Source organism: Chelonia mydas, chromosome 17 (assembly GCF_015237465.2).
Source record: "Chelonia mydas isolate rCheMyd1 chromosome 17, rCheMyd1.pri.v2, whole genome shotgun sequence".
NCBI classification, from domain to species: Eukaryota; Metazoa; Chordata; order Testudines; family Cheloniidae; genus Chelonia; species Chelonia mydas.
Genome location: NC_051257.2, coordinates 3,337,186 through 3,355,875, shown reverse-complemented (window position 1 = coordinate 3,355,875; position 18,690 = coordinate 3,337,186). Strand labels below are relative to the sequence as shown.

At 40.0% G+C, this 18,690-nt stretch overlaps 1 protein-coding gene across 20 annotated transcripts in view; it reads left to right on the top strand.

The window, feature by feature from the left end:
• NCOR1 (nuclear receptor corepressor 1) overlaps positions 1-18,690 on the top strand; it is a 114,639-nt gene that overhangs the window by 10,615 nt on the left and 85,334 nt on the right. For 13 of the 20 annotated variants that reach the window (XM_037880393.2, XM_037880390.2, XM_043531161.1 and 10 more), the window contains exons 2-5: positions 12,367-12,543; positions 15,468-15,613; positions 16,097-16,156; positions 17,878-18,073. In XM_037880393.2, the coding sequence (XP_037736321.1) occupies positions 12,436-12,543; positions 15,468-15,613; positions 16,097-16,156; positions 17,878-18,073 (510 nt within the window). In that variant the 5' untranslated portion in view covers positions 12,367-12,435. The remainder of the gene's footprint in view (positions 1-12,366; positions 12,544-15,467; positions 15,614-16,096; positions 16,157-17,877; positions 18,074-18,690) is intronic. The other 7 variants (XM_037880400.2, XM_043531166.1, XM_043531170.1 and 4 more) reach the window with 1 other exon arrangement.

Below are 18,690 nucleotides of genomic sequence, written 5' to 3'. Positions count from 1 at the left end.
AATGATTTATAAATGTCTGCCCTCCCCCATGGCTGTACCTTTCCCCTCTTTTCTACCAGCACAGAGTAGATGCTCAGTAAGTTTTTTCTTTTCTTTTTCTTTTCCCCCAGGATGAGTGACTGAGACCTGAGACTAAAATATGCATTTTTTTAAAAGATACACTTGTTTGGTTGTTTCAGTGCTGGGACTTCCTGCCGAACTGTGTTCCTGGTACTTGCTATTTCTTGGTCCATGAAAGTTCACATCAGGTGACCTTCAGTGCAGTCTATAAGAGCTCATAATATTTTGCCCAGTTTTTCTAGAAATAAGTTTGCAGGATGGAGAGGGAGTAATAGTATATCTGAGTTGGTAGGGAGATCTTTGAGGTCTTTGTTAAAGCTTCTAGTTATATTTTTAATTATACCGGACAGAATCTAGGTCAGGTTTCTGTAGTTCAAAAAAATAAGTCATGATCATTTCTAAGCTATAAAAATGTTTTTTAGGTAGCTCAAGAGAAGGCTGATTTGTCAGGTGGTGTTACAGATAGATTACTTTCTGTTGTCCAAGAACAGCTCTTGTAAGGATGAGTGACATTACCCATTGTACCACAAAAACTGAGACTGAAATTACCATTTTTTTCAAATGTCAGTCAAATTCAGTTTTGGTGCTGAAATGATAACAGTAAGATAAGGAAAGGTTTGTGTCAAGACAGGAAGGCTGTAATTGTAGCATGCGCGCACACACCCACACCCACCTTGGTCAATAAGATCCTCATATTTGTTGCAGGTTTAAGAGGAAAATTTTGAGAGAAAGGAGCTACCTGTAAGTAAAGTTCTTGTGACTAAATGGCTTATCCAATTCCATAATAGCTCCCCATGTTGACACTTTATTCTGGTATCATTTTGCAGTAATTATTCCAGAATAAAGTGACTTTTATCCCAGAGTAGTTTCCACACAGGGAACTCTTCGACAATAGCTTATCTGGCAATAACTGTATTATGGTCAGTTTCCCCATAAAGACAGGGCCTTAGTGTAGAATCTTTGGGAATTAAGTTTAGACTTGATTGTAGAAGCAATATAAATGTAAGATGAAAAGTATAGTGGAGAGAGAATACTGTGGAGCCATGCCGGTTTTCTAGATTTGACACTGAAAATGCTATTGCTTACCAACTCTTCAGAGACAAGTGGAACATACGTTTTGGCATTATGGAAACATACAGCGTGTTTGCAGTATTAAATCATGTCAGGCTATTTGTATAAATATTGGTCAGACACAAAATTCTGTTGATCCAGTTGATTCTGTGTACGCATAGATAAAAATGGTTTAGGGTGAACAGATCAAACGTAACATTTTTCAAACCACAAATTAGAACTCTGTCATTGACAGGATGGGGGTGGAAATGTGAATACCTTTTGTGATATATATTTTTTTATTTTTAAAAAGCTTCAATTTACATGTTGCAGTTAACTGTGAATCGCTATATTCAGCTTTTAGAAGTAAGAGTTACTTTTAGTAATTGCCCCGTTGTGACTTCAGGAGCTGGACTGAGAGAATTCTCAGTAGTTTAAATGGTCTCTCTCCAAATTCTTCTCAATGAAGATTTAAATCAGCTGTCTCCACACACCCACTCACCTCTTTTCCCCCTCCCTAAATAAAATATATTCCAAGTCGGAAAGTCCAAGATCTTCTTGCTAATGAGTTACATTAGAATGTTGGTGTAAATACCTTCTGAATGCTATTATAGTACTTAACTCTTTCTAAAACTCTAGCTGCTCTTTCTGGGTTTCTCTGGAACATAATTGTCAGTTTTGATGGTCTTTTTCTTCATGTACGATGATTTCTTACTATTTGAAGTTTAAATTTGTTAACTGGATTTGATTAATATACTTTAAAGTTCCTTGAGTAATGGGAAAGAAAAAAAACTCAAGAGCATTGTTTTGTATGATTTTCTTGGACAATATAGTACTATTCCCAGTGGTGCTTTTGGGGGCCCCTAAAGATTAAGACATTTCTAATTAACTGAGCAGCGTGATTATAAAATGTTAATAGGGCCTGATGTGCCTCATAGCTTGGTATCTTAATAGAGATAGGAATGGCAACTTTTGTGATCATACCCGTTCTACAAAAGTGTTGTCCATAACTATTTAAGACTAAGGTCCTCAAGGGACAGTTTAGATTTTTTTAGGTTTCTTGTCACAGAAAACGAAGAAGGCAGTACAAATTTATGAATTACAATAAAAGAAAACAAGTAGCTTGCAATAAAATGCTAATTAAAATAAAATGACAATGCATTATTTTAATTCATCATGATAACATATGTCCGAGTGCCCTGGACATGAACATGTCACTTCTGAGATTTTGAGGACCAAGTAATAAATGATCCCCAGCACTTATGAAAAGGATCGTAACGTTTTTAAATAATACATTTTTATTTGTTCTACAAAAGTTCCCATTTATAATACAGAGCTTCCTAAATTGGCTAGTGCCTTTGTGAATTACTGATGTTGATCTATTAAAGAAATCGGTTACATTTTTAAAAAGTGCAGTAAGTTTTATATGTCCTTTGAAAAGAATCCTTAATCTCTTGTCATTGTCTCCAACAGAATGCACACCGAAGGGTCTCAAGGCTACAAGTGGAGTATATCTCCTGCATTTCTTGTGTGTAAAGCACAGTATAAATGAGTGTATGTTTGGAAACCAACCTTCTGATTGGTTCCTGAGTTAAAGCAAAGAGTACTCTGTTTTGGAGTTGGCCTCTTATGCTAATGTTTCTGTAGATAAATGGACTAATTTCTTGTCCATTTCTGTAATAGTTTGCAGGGAGGTTTCTTGTTCTAAGACTCGGTGGTCTGAAACAGCGATCAGTGGGAGCCCTCACTATCTGTGTGGTTGGGTTTTTTTCTTGTTTGTTTGTTTTGGGTTTTTTTCTTCACTAAAATTCTTCATTGCTGTTTTTCTTGAATAGCCATCTTATGACTCCATTGATAATGAGGCAGGAAACTGGTGACTGCAGAGCTGATAACTTGCATGAAATATATCCGATTCTGAATACTATGTATAAACGGATTGATACTGGTAAAGATGAGTTTTCATCAGTCTGGAGTGTTAGTTGTATTACAAAGCTAAAGTCCAAGCGTGATATTTCTTGCTTTGGGAAGATAATTGATCCAACTTCCACCAAAAATTGGTATTTTTTAAAATTGATTTTTACTGTTTCTATTTCCTTTTGTGTTGGGTAGCTTTCATAGATGTTAATTTGCTATTTATGCATTACTCATTAGATGTAGTTTATGATTAGCTGTCAATATAGAAACATTTCCAATGGATGTTTCTGGTAAATAAATGTATCCTGTTTTCAAGACCTATCAGTTATCCAAACTGTGTGATTTACTTATGCAACTCTTGTTAGCATTAATAAAGTTCTGTGTAACTTTACACATATTGATGGCACACTAGACCGGGGGTTTTCAGGACAAATTTTTGGTGGTCTCAGAGTGTGGCCACTAACTCTGCATCTTAAGACCTCTTAAGCTTTTTCCTAAAATACTTAAGTAGCTTTAGGAAAATCAAATAAATATGCACATAGACATGTCCAAATCATTGTAATTTATTTATTGCTAGCTAGTAACTATGTTGTGAAGAGTGATATTTACAAACATACAAGTATCACATTTTACAGCAGACTTACTTAACCCTGGCAAGCCTGGAGATAAATTAAGCCCTGGATGGAAGGTCAGGGGAGGCAGTTGGGGGCTGGGCCCTGCAGCCTGGGCCCAGGGACGGAGTGTTGGTTGCTGGGGTCTGCCACTGCGCAACCAGAGCTTGGGGCTGGAGCCGAAGGCCCCATGGCCAGAGCCTGCTGCCCCGCCATCCCTGGAAGGTGGGGAATTCACCAGCTGCCTGCTCCTCCAGCATTGTGTCCCAGGTGTCTCCAGAGGGTGGCAGGGCCAACCCCTACTGGTGGCCCCAGCAACCAACACCAAGGTGGTGTATCCAGGAGCAACAGGGAGGGGAGGGGCTGCTACTTTGGTCCATCCCCCGTTCCGTGTCTGTCTCCCCCCCCCTCCTCCCCCAGAGCCCAGGAGGCTGGGCCACAAGAAAAGCCCCTGGTGGCCACATTTGAGAAACACTGCACTAGACCTCTTAAGCTTATTGGTGCAGAATTCTGTATTGTACTGCAATAACCAGATTTTATAGGTCTCCACTTTGCAACACGCATTGTGAAATCATTTTCTTGCACAAATGACTAGCACAGGAACATGCCTTCATACTTTTAAAACTTAGACAGTAATGTCAACAGTCAATCTTATGTGGCATCTATCAGGAACTTTGGGCAGCTTGAATTTAAACTTAAATTAGTTTTCTGATTGTTCCCCTATAGTTTCCTTGTGGCTTTGGCCACAGCTCTCCTACTCCCCTTCTCGCAGTATCACCATTTCCCTGTCCTTTGTCGTCGTCCTCTACTGCTCCCAACAGCTTCAGCTTCTCTTATTTCCCTGTCCCCATCTATCTTCCCCAGCCCCCTTTTGGCAGTTCAGATCCATAGCTCTCCATAGTTGCTGTCTCCGTCTCTCTGGTGACACCTGCATCTATACCACACTTTTCCCTGGCACTACCTCCCTGGCACTGATTCTCCCCCCTTTCACTTCATACCTGTTCCCATCTCCCTCTATACTCAGTCCATCAAAAAAAAGGGGGGGAGGACAACCCCCAAAAATGCAGTACTATCCATACAACCTCATCTCCCACTATCTCATCTACACCACAAAGTTAGGTCCACGCAAATCAACTTGTCAATCTATTTATGTATTTGTCTACACTGAAACTTGTTTCTGGTCAGCATAAATGTCTGTTATAGTGATTGAGTAAAACCACCTCCCCAAACAGTGTAGAGCCACGGTAGACCTAATTTGATCAATGCAATGTGAGCGTAGACACTGCGTGACCTGTGTTGACCGAACAGTCTTCCAGCCGCTCTCCCATAGTGCCTCAGTCCCTGAAACAGTGACCACTCTGCTCACAATTTTAAACTCCACTGCATAGTAGTAACATAGACTGGAACACTTCCAAACCCTGTTCTTCCCCACCCAAAAAAAACCCCACGTGTTTTTGAAATATCTTTCCTGATTGTGCGCCATGGCAAGCATACCTAGCAACTCACCTTTGTTTGTGTCTACCATACCATGGCTCCACATACAGCCAGGCATTAGACACGCTCCTGCGTGGAGAAGCAAGAAGAATTAAATCTCCTGGGTCTGTGGGGGGAAAAAAGAGACACTGAAAGCACAGCTGTGGAACAGCTGTAGAAACATGGACATGTAGGAATGGCTATCACGGGGGATGTAGACTAAGGGGTGCATCAGGGATTAGCAGCTGTCAGGGTTCCCTTCCCACTCTGAACTCTAGGGTACAGATGTGGGGACCCACATGAAAGACCCCCTAAGATTATTTCTACCAGCTTAGGTTAAAACTTCCCCAAGGCACAAATCCTTCCTTGTCCTTGGATGGGTACTGCTGCCACCACCAAGTGAGTTAGACAGAGATTCAGGAAAAGGACCACTTGGAGTACCTGTTTCCCCAAAATATTTCCCCCAAGCTCCTTCACCCCCTTTCCTGGGGAGGCTTGAGAAATAATCTACCAACCAGATAGGTAACCAAGGTGAGCACAGACCAGACCCTTGGGTTTTTAGGACACTAAAAACCAATCAGTGTCTTAAAAAACAGAACTTTATTATAAAGGAAAAAAAAAGGAAAAACACCTCTGTAAAATCAGGATGGAAAGTCATTTTACAGGGTAATAAGATTTAAAACATAGAGGAATCCCCTCTAGGCAAAACTTCAAAGTTACAAAAAACAGGGATAAATCTCCCTCTTAGCACAGAGAAAATTCACAAGCTAAAACAAAAGATAATCTAATACATTTCCTTCCTATTACTTACAATTTGTAATCTTAGATGGTTAGTTCATATATGACTTTAGGAGATGTGTTTTCTATACCCTGGTTCCTTGCTGACCCGGAGAGAACACACAGAAAAAAAACCCAAAAAACTTCCCCCACAGATTTGAAAGTATCTTCTCCCCTTATTGGTCCTTTTGGTCAGGTGCCAACCAGGTTATTTGAGCTTCTTAACCCTTTACAGGTAAAGGAGGGATTTTATGCTACCTTTAGCTGTATGTTTATGACAGCAGCAGTGCCACATGAAAGCAAATGAACTTTGCCAGGGATACCGTAAGCTGAGGGAGGGCAACAAGAAATCTGTTGCTGCCCCAAAGACCTGCCACACTTGCAGTGAACTTCATGCCATACTAGACAGTGGCCACACCGGCACCCTGCAGAGCTCTGTGGACACCTTGGAGGAGCCTGAGTGAAGACTTCTGCCATGAAGAGGGAGAGGGAGGAGGAGAAAAAGGGAGGAGATGTGACACGACGGGGGACACCAACTATGTTGCGAGCCAGGAGGACCTGTTTGGAACGCCACAGGAGTCTAGCCAGTCCCACCAGGAGAGCATAGATGAGCCTGCTGATGAAGGGGAAAGGAGGTAAGTGTGCTCGCACAGTTTTCCTTACAATGTTTGTTTGCTTTTGCTTCCCTCCTCCCCCAACCCTTGTGATCATTTAAAGATGGTGCCCGGCCCAGCTCTAGTGTACAAGACCATGGGATCAACTTTTCATTGTTTTACTATTATATTATGAGAAATAAGGTTCGGAAATAGATTCAAAACAAATTCCCGAACAGTACCAACATTCAGATTACACAATCCACATTGATTCAGTGTCCTGTGCCCAGGTACAGATAGAACAAACAGTGGTGGAGTCCCCATCTGCTTTTCATTCCCTTATTGGAATAGTCAGGAGGGCTATGAGGAGCACCTTGGCCATGTGAATAGGGATGTCCCTCTTATCTTTGTAACAGATCTCGATGAAACTTGAATGGAGATATTCTGCCATCCTCTCCTGAAGGTTTCTAGGGATGGCAGTCTTATTTCTTCTTCTGTGATAGGACACTTTCCCATGCCGTTTTGTTACAAGTTTGCCTGGTTCGTTGCAGCAAACAGGGTGGTGATATACTGGTCAGGGCAGCTTTGGGATGCTAGTAGCAGCTTGGTTCCCTGTGCCTTTGTGACCCTCAGGAATGAGCTATCAGCTAAAATCGCTACTAACTGTGAAAAATAGTGCCAGTATTCACTGCCATTGCTCTCTACTTGTACCCATGGAATAGGGTCCAAAAATGTATGGGTTCATGTATAGAAAATAGGCCCCATCCTCTATGCCAGGCCGTACTCAACATGGCTGGCGCTGGAGCGCAGTACTGTGGTGAGGTGCTCGAAAGCTGAACTGTCAGTCAGCATTAAAGTATTTATGGGAATAAGAGAAGGGAGTTTTGGAACTCCCATCTTTCCCATTCCGTTGGAACTGTAAATTTAATGGTGCATCTGTCTTTTTTTTTTTTTTTTTTTTTTATCAGCAACTTCTGGTGTGGTGGCCTTGAGAGGTGCCTCCTTTACACACGCAGAATGCCTGACCTTGGTGAGGAGAAGGAAGAGGGCTAGGGAGGATGTGTTCGGCGAGATCCTGCAAGCCAGAGGTTCACTGGACTGAACAAAGGTCGTGGAGGGCCAGTATGACCAAGAGCATGAGAAGGACAGAGAGGATAGGCAAAAGGCCCAGACATGCCAGAAGGACAAGTAGTGGAAAATGCACTGTGACGTAATGGGTCTTCACAGACAGTAAACCCAAGAGGTGCAGACCCTGGCTCACTTACAGGTCCAAAAATCCTAGACTCATCAGCCTTTGCACTGTTTGGAGAACTCAGTGCTTCTGCTCCCTACACCTCCAAGATAACATGTGGCATCATGGACCACTTGCTTACCCCTACCAGTCTACTCAAGAGGAACAACAAGGAAAATGCAGCTTCATATACAGAGACCTGTAAAAACCACAGATTGGTGCATGCAAAGCCGCAACTGACTACATTGAACTACCTTTTTGTTTACACAAATGGACGTAAATGTTGACTTCCTTTTCAACCAGAATTTTAAAAGTTTTGCCCCATTAAGTTATAAGTTTGTATAATGTATGTATATGTTTGTACTCTGATTTTATGCACCTAATTTTTTCACTCAAATTATGTTTATTAATTCACAACAAGTATTATGAAATGCATAATGGCAGTCAAGAAAGCCAACTACTTATAAATGCACCACAGAATTCGTAACGTTAGTAAAACATGCAGCCATATTTATAAATGTACAGTATGCACAACTCAATTCATAGTAACAGGCAAAGCCCCAGGCCCAACAGTATTTATAACTTGAAGGAGGAACAACACAATATATATTAGCAGGCAACCCCCCCCCCTTCAAAATATGTTGTTTCAATTACATGAGGCAGATGCCAGAGAACACTACAGTGGCTGACTGTGAAGCATCCCTCAAGTACATAGTTCCACATTGGGTTCTTCTTATAGCACTGGTGTCTGACCGTTCAAATTCAGAAGAGAGACATTCCACCTTACCCCTCCACCCTGGTGGCAGTTTTTCTCCCTTTTTCTCACATACATTATGCATTACACAACATGTAAATATAACCATTAGGATGTTTTTCTTGCTGTGATCTAATCTAGTGAGTAAACAATGCCAGCGACCCTTCAGTGTACCAGAAGCACATTCCATAGACATTCTGCATCTGCTGAGCTGAAACTTGAATCTTTCCTTGGTGCCGTCCAGATGGCCAGCATACGTCTTGATGAGTAAGTGGAAGGCTGGGTCTCAGAGAATCGCTGTTGGCATTTCCACATCTCCAGTGTTAATCCACTGCTCAGGAAAGGCTGACCCTAAATGCAACTTCTTGAACAGTCCTGTGTTCTTAAAGATGCAGGTGTCTTGCACCTACCCTGACCAACCTACATTGATATCAGTGACTCAACCCCTGTGATCCACTAGCACTTACTTTTCCATGGTTATATATCCTTTTTTGTTGATGTACTCAGTAGCAAGGTTGGCTGGTGCCAAAATAGGGAGATCTGTTCCATCTATCTCCCCACAGCAGTTCAGGAACCCCATAGTTGCAAATCCATTCACTGTTCCTTGCCTTCCACTTATCATAGCCTGGCATAGCTGGAGGCAATTAATGACCTTACACGCTTGCATGACAGTGGCCCGCACTGTAGATTTTCCAACTCCAGAATGATTTCCCCCGACTAGTAGCAGTCTGGCTTTTGCAAGCTTCCAGGTCGTGGTTGTCACTTGTTTCTCCACTGTCAATATAGGCCTTATTTTGCTATCTCTGCATTGAAGGGCTGGGGCAAGATCAGCATACAAATACAGGACTGTGACTCTTTGCATCTGAAAGTTCTGCAGCCACTGTTCGTCGTCCCAAACATGCATTACAACGTGCTTCCATCCGTAAATGCTTGTTTCTCAGCACCAGAATTAGTGCTCCGCCATCTGCAGCTGCTCCATGAATGCCACCAGCAACCTGGGATTTTTTTCACTAAATCCATCAACAAACTCTTCTTGACAATATCCTCGTATTCCCCATTGTGATCCCATTGTTTCAGTACTTCCTGCAGGTCTACAAATACAGGAGAATCATTTGTCGTGTTAGCAGTGTTCATGTTAATAGTGCTGAGCTCTCTGGGCCCCATGCTTCCGGCAAAGATGGCAGAGGCTGAAAAGCACGATGTGGAATTTTTGAAAAATGGCTTGAAAATTATGGAATGTGGAAGATATTACAGGGTGGAAAAAATTGCATGCTGGGTATTTGACCCCATCTCCCAAAAATCCCTGGGTGAATCCTTGCTATCCCACAAAACTGTGAAAATATCCTGAAAGGGATTGTGCCAGATGGCAGTGCATGGCACACTGGGATAACCCTACCCATGGTGCACCATGCTTTATATCCATGCAAGCACTCCTGGTGAGTACGTAAATTGCCGATGCAATCAGCCAAATATGCACATGCACAGGTGAAGTACAAACTTCAGTGGCTGTATTATGATGTAAATTGTGTGGGCCAAAGCTTGTGGAGTAGACATGGTCTCCATTCTCCACCTCTTGGATCACCTTGACCTGGATTACTCCTGACACTATTTCTGCAACTTCTTTTTTTTCCTTTTCTCTTCTCTAGCCTCTTCTCTCACTCCTAATTTTGACAATAATAAAATATAGCTTTTCAGCTTGAGAACTTGAAAGTTGGCATGTTTCTAGTTCACAATGAGGAAGTCACTGGAAAAAACAAATGACTGAGCATTTTCAATGTACAATGTGAAGTTTCTAAAGTTGTTGATGTTGCCATGGAGTCTGAACACCATTGGGGAGTTAGAGGATAGTCATGCCTCTCTTCTCTACGCCCCCTCCCCCTTTCCGCCACTCTCAACTTGAGACTCGCAGATTCTGTTCCCCTAATAAAACTCTCATCTTTGCATGCCATTGCTCAACCAACAGAGACAAGATGTGCTGCCTGTAAGTTTTCACACATGATTTTAGTTTTTTTGCTTATTTTCTTTTTTGTTTTCCTGTTGCCTTAAAGGAATGTGGTCAAATTGAATATATATTTTTAATTTACTAAAAATGGAAATTTAAAAATTATAATTTTTCCCCATTTATGCTGTTTGTTACACCATGATTTCACTTAGCTGAGATACTGAATGGAGACTATTCACTTCCCTTTGATAAGTCAGTTTGTGGTCAGGTTTAATTTGCATTTTGTCAGACCATTGCCTCATGTGCATCTCTAGCACAATACAATGTTTGAGTTGCCAACGCTATCATGTAATGTCTACCTAGCTTTTTAAATATTTGGGGGTTTTAAAAAAATTAATTTTATGTTTTATGGAAGTTTGTTTTCAAAAACCCAAATCTGGCCCAGAAAGCATCCCTTGGATTCAACTTTAAGTCTCATTTAGACACCCACAAATCAGGAAACACAGGAATGCATTCAAGGATTTTATATCTCAGCTGTACCCTCACACATGTGTGGATTAAAGTAGTGCTTAAAAGCATGATCACTTTCTCATTTTTTTCCTGCTATGTTAAATACTCATATATAACACTCAATGTGTAATATTGTGCAAGACTAAAGATACATACTGCATGAAACACACTTGTCAAACAGGATGGAACAACATACTACAGATACACTATTGGGCAACAGAGTGGTACTAAGGGAAAAAAGGCTGGCATGTGTATGTGTTTTGTATTTAAATAACAAGTAAGACTGTAGAGACTATATAAGAATACTGAGGTTAGTTGTTCATGGCAGCTTATGTTGCTAAACAGATGGGCTGCTGAATTTTCTCAGCTGGAATTTTTTCAAGGTGTGTGCCTTAATTATCATTTTCATCCAAGAACAGAGTGCAGAGGTCACAAGTGCATGCATAACCATGTCCAGGTCTGCTCCCCCAGATGGGGGCAGGCTCTTCTAGCTAGTTGCAGATGAAAGTGGGTAGTTTTTTGTTGCCATAGCTATTTGGATATCCAGTAGCAATAAGAATTTCCAAGACTGCTGACTGATTTAAATGATCTTCAGGCAGGTTCTTGGTAATGGAGGATGTTTTTGTTTTTGTTTTTTTTTAAAAAAGGCTAGTTCTTCAAAGCTTCTTCCTACAAGCATTGCCTCAATCTTGGGTGGGTTCTGTGTAAACTAGATACCTTTTAGTTTGTGCCAGCAGCATCTACACAGGGCATTAAGAGTACAACGCTTCGGAGCACTCTGCAATTCACATCCCTGTAATCCATACTGGAGTGGAGTGTAGACATAAACTGAGACTGCTAACAAGGCTGCCATTTTTAATGATGGCTTTTATGCATGCCTGCCTACCTACCTAAGAACTAAGGCTGCCAAGCTGCCATTCAATAGTAATAACTTCTTGTAGGGTCCAATAGAACTGGTGACATAGTGAATATTGAGCCATCTGGCCTCAAGGTTCACTTAATAAGGACGTACGGAACCTTTTTCATATCCATTTAAAAAAAAAAAGTTCCCAAAGAAAAGAGGTGAATTTAGCTCATTACACCTTATCCTAAGGTAATTATCACGATACTTGGCTATATAAGCTTGGCTATATAAGAACTCCTTCAGTATCTTTAAGTGACCTGTTTTAAAAAGTAAAATCTTTCTAATTAAATTGGTGACTGTTAAAAGGATGTATTCTGACAATATAATTCTCAAATCCTTTTGTAGCTAATGCTGACCCCTCTGTTTTTGAGCTCATTTAAGAACAGCTAGCAGGATTCAAACTAGAGCAACCTATTGAATAAATGTATTGTGTGCGTGGGGAAGCTTTTACTGGTAATGGTTGTTTTGCTTAGGTGACTATGGTTATAATGTGTTGGAAGTACATCTGGTACTTCATTGCTTATCAGTGTTCTTTTTTTCCTTTTAGGCGGTTTCCTAGAAACATGATTGCTTACTGGTGTTGATCTCACAGTTTGTGAAGACTCCTTCTCTGATAATGTCAAGTTCGGGCTACCCTCCTAACCAAGGAGCATTCAGCACAGAACAGAGTCGTTATCCTACTCACTCTGTCCAGTACACCTTCCCTAACGCGCGACATCAGCAGGTAAGGAGCAGATACCATGCAGATTACAACCTGAACCTGTCATTCGGGTATTTTGCTCATGCCAAATGTGTACTTTTACCTACTTAATCCTAGGTCAAAGATGTTTTGAAAAACAATGAAATTTCAGAGTATTGAACCTAATTAAAACTGATGAGGGGAATTTACATACTTATGCTCTGTCTTCCTTTGATGGAATTTGGCCAGTGCACCAAGGTTAATACCTCGAATTAAACAAAATGTGGGGTATGGTTTGAAATGTTTCTGGCCATATTGAGATGCCTTATGTAAAAGGTGTCCCTTCCAGCGTTATATTGCTCCCTAACTCCCTAACGAGATATTGATTCACAGGAGTTTGAGTTTATCCTTACTTCCTGCAGCACTGTGGTTTGTGAAATCTGGTGAGATCCCAGCCCAAGGTGGTAAGACTGTTATGATGACGTTGTAGTAGTCTACCAAAATATTAAAACCGTGCGGGCATCCTAAGTCAAATGTTCAAATTGTCAGTTATATGCTACTTCCTATTTTCAATTCTGTAAATCCCCTCAAGAAAGATGTTATATGTTTCAGTGTTTAGTTAGTTTATTAGTGTACGAAGAGAGTGGAGTAGCAATATATATTTGGCAAATAGAGAACCTTCTCTCTAAAATAAGGCAGTCTTTTTTGATTCTCACTTCCTCTGGTTTTATTTTTAATGTTGAAAACTCAAATGTAAATATGTGTAAACCAGAGTGGAGTGACAGAGGACACATTTTGACCACTGAGCAATGCTGCTGCCAATTTTGGCTTGCTAAATAGTTGGTCAAAATTTTTTTTTGCTGAAAACCTTAGATTTTATAAACTGCACACTTCTTCTGTTTGTTGGCTTGCCTCTCTTAGGATAAAATCAAGAAGATTTAAATGTCTTTTGAATATAGTACCATATATTGTGAAATTAATACAACTTTTCTATTTTTGTGGTTGGTTTTGTCCTAACTGGAACACACAATCTCTGAGGAACTAATTGAAAATTATGTTCTTTTTTTAGTCTTACTTTTAATCTAGTAATGCTTAATTACTGGGCTAGGTGTAGCCAACACAGAAGAAAGGCTGGATTTGGAATGGAAACACTAATTTTCCAACAGTGTGCAAAGATGACTTGTATAATCTTTGACAAATCTAATAATGTTTTCTGAGTTAAAAAGTGACCTGTCAAATGCTGTGACAGAATGGTTCCTACAAGTGCCATAGGAGGTCAGTCTCAGGAATGGAGGGAGTCTCTCTACTGTGGGGCCCAGGAGCTCTCCATGAGAACTTACCATTGCCTAGCTCCTCCTCTTCCTTCCCTCTAAGAACATTGGACTAGATGCCTGGGTAGGTCAGAGCAATACTTAGTACACCTGGATGTGTGTGTGGGGAGTAATGGTGGGTTTACAATACTACTTTCCCACTGATTCCCCCACCCCATCCCCAATCATTGAGGGGTAGCAGGAGCCAAACTGGCCCTTCGGACAAGTTATTCAGCTCTAGCTTGTGGTCCATGAATAGCAGTCTACAAAGTGCTGTTCTGCTTGCTAGGATTACCAAGATGAATTGCACTCTGGTCTTGCCCTCACTCATCCCCAACCTGCCCTAGAATGTCCCCATGCCTGGTTGGCTAGGAAGGACTGGTGTAGGGCTGGCTATATTAGGGTTCCCTTACACTAGGGAAATCCTTAGCTGCTGCCTTAATGTAGCTTTGGGTCTGGGTTGCACCACTGGAGTAATGCAAAGGGGACTCGAGGGATTGAAGATCTGGCCTCCTATGTGCTCTTTGGTCACTGGTGCTGAGTAGGATAAATCTCCTGGCTACTGAGGTGGTTGATGACTTGTTGAGGGTTATTTTGCATGTTAAGAGTTAGTGTTTATTGCGTTTTAAAGAAAATGGAAATCTATAAAAAGACCCATGTTAGAATAAGTGTTGTTGTTTAGATTAGTGTCTCCTAGACCTCCCTTTGATTGTAAACTCCATGGGTCGCTTCTGTATCCTACTGAATCTAATATCACATTTCAAAATATCTTGAGCTGCATTTGAAACCTTAAACTTCAGCTCTTATGAAAGGATCTTCAAAAATGGAGAAGTTGTGTGGTAACTGGACAGTTTAAGGCCACTTGTATGTTGAGTTCCGATACTTCAGTGGATAGTATTCTGTACTCATGATATAATATTGGGGATATAAAACTTTTTCTTTCTAATCATGTCTAAAACAATGGTTTTAAAAGTGTACTGGTCCTGAGAATATGGGTACTGCATCTTTGCAACTGTTCCCATGTGATTGTAGCAGCTAATCTCCCATGAACAACTGGAGCTAGATATTAATGTCATACCATTTGCAAGTTGTGGTTCCAAGCTTTCATATGGCACAGAGCTTTCATTTCTCATAATCTCGGAGTTTAAATCTGTGTCAAGCTTTGGTTAACAAAGCTCTTCTGGCACTTGTCCAGGACTGAGCATATTGAGTCCTGGAGCTCAGTCCTGGTCTAATTTAGTCACTACACATGTCTGCTAGTGTATAGATGCAATCATTTTTCCCTAGACAGGTCTGAATATATTCACTAGGAATGAATATGTGAATTTCATTCTCATTCCTTTATATTCTCCCCATTCCCAGACCTCCTCTCTTTTTTGGGCTCCAAATTACTTTGCAATTCCTGTGATGACTGTGATAATGGATTTTATGACTCTATTTCTCTAATCTATTTTTTTGGAGTTCCAAAAAATGTCTGTAAAAGAAACTTCCCATTTTAAGACTTAGATGTTGGCTTGAAGCAAAGCTGTGATAATCCGGTCTTGATTTGCAAGAATTCTTCAGAAACCATGATTCCTTCATCTCCTGAGTACTTTGGCTCAGTGTCATAGCTTTTGAATTTTCATTCTTGCTTAAATATCAGGGCTGTTTTTCGTTTAGGAGTTTGCAGTTCCTGATTATCGTTCTTCTCATCTGGAAGTCAGTCAGGCAACTCAACTCTTGCAGCAGCAGCAGCAGCAGCAGCAGCAGCAGCAACTTCGTCGACGGCCTTCCTTACTTTCTGAATTTCACCCAGGCTCTGACAGGTAAGGGCATTCTGTTTTACTTTTAGATACAAGAGAAATCTGTTACGAGTTGAACCAGACTTTATAAAAGGTATATATTCATAATTAAAAAGTATGCTTCCCCAGTTCTTGCTTAAGGACTTAGCTTTATTAAGCACAGGGTTCTCCATTAACTAACCGTATTGGTCTGTTTACGGTATTTGACAATATTTTAGATTTGCCTTGCTTAAAACCCATTGCACAACTCCCCAGCCCACTTGGCTTAAATAAGATGTTTGTTTCCTAGACAGGAAGTGACACCTGTGCTTCACTTCCCCCCCACCTCTCCCTACAACTTTTATAGCAAGCAATGAGAACCCTTGTGCATATCACAAACTAGTTCTTTAGAAATATTTTGGCCATAAGTGTGTAACGTTTGTTTCTTTGAGATACAGTGACAAGTGAAGTTATACAGCAAAATTAAAGAATCATCACAGTGTGAATATTATCCATCATGTTTCCTAGATTTCACTGGGATAAAATTCATACACTTGAATATTCAGCAGAGGGTATTTGTCTGTCTAGGTAAGTAAGAAGCAGCAGAGCTAGTTGGGTTGTTTCATTTGTCATAACAGTATAAAATACTTAAATGTGGTGCAAAAATGCAAGCAATTGGTGGTGATTTTTGGCAACAAAGGAATAAAACAATTTACATCACTTGACATAGTTCAGAGTCAAATGTTCTTGGGACTGTTTTGCAAGTTTGTTTATTAAACCAGTCCTGCTTGTATGGTAAATAGATATGACTGCTGTTTTGGCTCCAGCAGATTAATATTGCAGTGCTATAGTTGGCTGTTACTGTCATGAAAGCTGCTGTCTTTCTTTTTTTAAATAAAAATGGTTGGCTTTATATCAACTAAATATGCTTTGCATTGATGTAACTTAAGGCAGTAAATGCCAGCTAAATACTGATTAATGTTTATTAAATAATTGTATTTAACCGGATTTTCAACTAAGAGGTATGCAGTGTGCTTTGAATACCAGACTTGAAAATAATCATAAAGATTAATTCAGCCACAGATCTCAATGAAATTTTAATAATCTGAATACATTTTAGATACTGGGAATGCCCAACTGTGTAGGGGAAAGTTTAAGTATTGTGATTGTTTTGCTCACTCATTGGTATAATCACATTCTGATGCACAGAGGTATGCATATGATACTCCTTGCAGTGAGGTGAAATTGTACTCCTGCCTTGCACTTACACTACTTCAAATGCAGTGTTGTTGCTCATGGCTCACTCTGATCACAGATCAGAAGTGGTCTGTGCTGATCATTACTCTGGTGATAGTTAGTGTGTAAAATAAATGAATAGCTCCCCAACTCTGGATGCTAAATTGGAATATTCCCAGAAATAATAACCTCAGACCCAGTATTTGGGAAACTAGTTGTCTTCATCTTGCAATTTATGAAGAAGATAGCTGGATTTGGTTTAGTGCCATCAAAGTACTAGAGTGCTTTGATAACCTACAGCAGGTAAAAGGACAAAAAACTGTTCTCAAATTGTGAAAAGCTCATTCACCAGTTTTGGCAAAATACAGGAAACTACTGTCATTTCTTCTCATGAAATCTTCTAAGAAGGTGGTGAAGCATATGAGATATCTTATTGACATCCCGTGTAATTCACTGCAAAGAAGCTAGTGATGCTGCTGTTTTGCTTTGGAAAAAAATGAGTGGGAAGAGTCACCAAATCACTTCCCAGCCCCCAACATAGATGGCAGAGCACTACTGACAAGTACTTGAACTTGAGAGTGTGGTGTAGACCAAGTTCCAAATAACTTCAATTTCTAATTAAGATACTTTTTATATGTATTTGAAATTTCTTCAGAAGAAAAATAATTAATTGAACTACTGTGCTTTTGCATAATTCTGTGGAATGCAATACTAAACTTACTGATGTGAAGGCTTTTTGGTGCTCTTTCTTGACCCAAACCTGTTTTCTGATATACTTGTAGTAATGGCATAAGTTTCATGGCCTGCTGTGAAGTGATGGACATTTAAAATAGTACCTTTGTGGGCTTAAATTAACTTTTAGTCAAAATCAATTTTAAAAATAAAAGCCAATTTTCTGCAACATACCACTTAAAAACTTTTGCCCTTCTCACTATTTAGAAAGAGTTTTGTGACACTCTTCCCTATAGTCTTGGAAATGGGACACAACCATTAAATAATACACCATATAGAGTTTTTTTGATTAGATGTATATTTTTAATTTAATTGTTTTTACAATCTCTTTTGTTCCTTAGGCCTCAAGAAAGGAGAACTGGCTATGAGCAGCAATTTCACCCAGGTCCGTCACAGACTGATCATGATTCATTGGAATCTAAGCGACCACGTCTTGAACAAGTTTCGGATTCCCATTTTCAGCGTGTTAGTGCTGCTGCTGTCCTGCCTTTAGTACATCCTCTACAGGAGGGATTACGATCTGCAGATATTAAGAAGGTAAAGACAATTTTTGTTGCAATATTGAAGGTGTGCCTTAATATGTTAGAAAATTGATTAGATAACTATTTTAAAGATTGTTGTGGCTGAAAATAGTATTAACTTAAAAATTGTATCAAGTTACACCATTTCTGTGATGAGCATTTGAATATTGACTGCTCACTATTTAGAAACATGTTTTGTTCACAAGTATAGTTGCAAGTTATAGTAGTGTGCTCACTAGCTATGTGTTGGAGTAGTAAAAAACCATCCCAGTAAGTTGCATAATATGCTTGAAGGTTAATTGTTTCTTGTACAGAATGTTGGAACACTTAACTTATAGCTGCCACTTGAGTTTAATTTAAAAAAAACATCGCTTCAGCAATATTATGTAGGTTTCTGTTGAAAAAGTATTAGTGCAGTGATCTCTGCTCCAGTCTTAAACTGCCAGCAGATGGTGACAGACAAAACAGCTGAAATGCCTTTCCCTCTGCAAATCTCCAAGACGCTTCCTTGTATTTGGAAATATAATAGTCCTAGAATGCAGCCTATTTATTTAATTGAAAATAAAAGCCCTTCTGTGACTTTGCATGAAAGACTTTGAGAGGCAGAGTTGCCCAGTGAGTGCTGGATTGGGG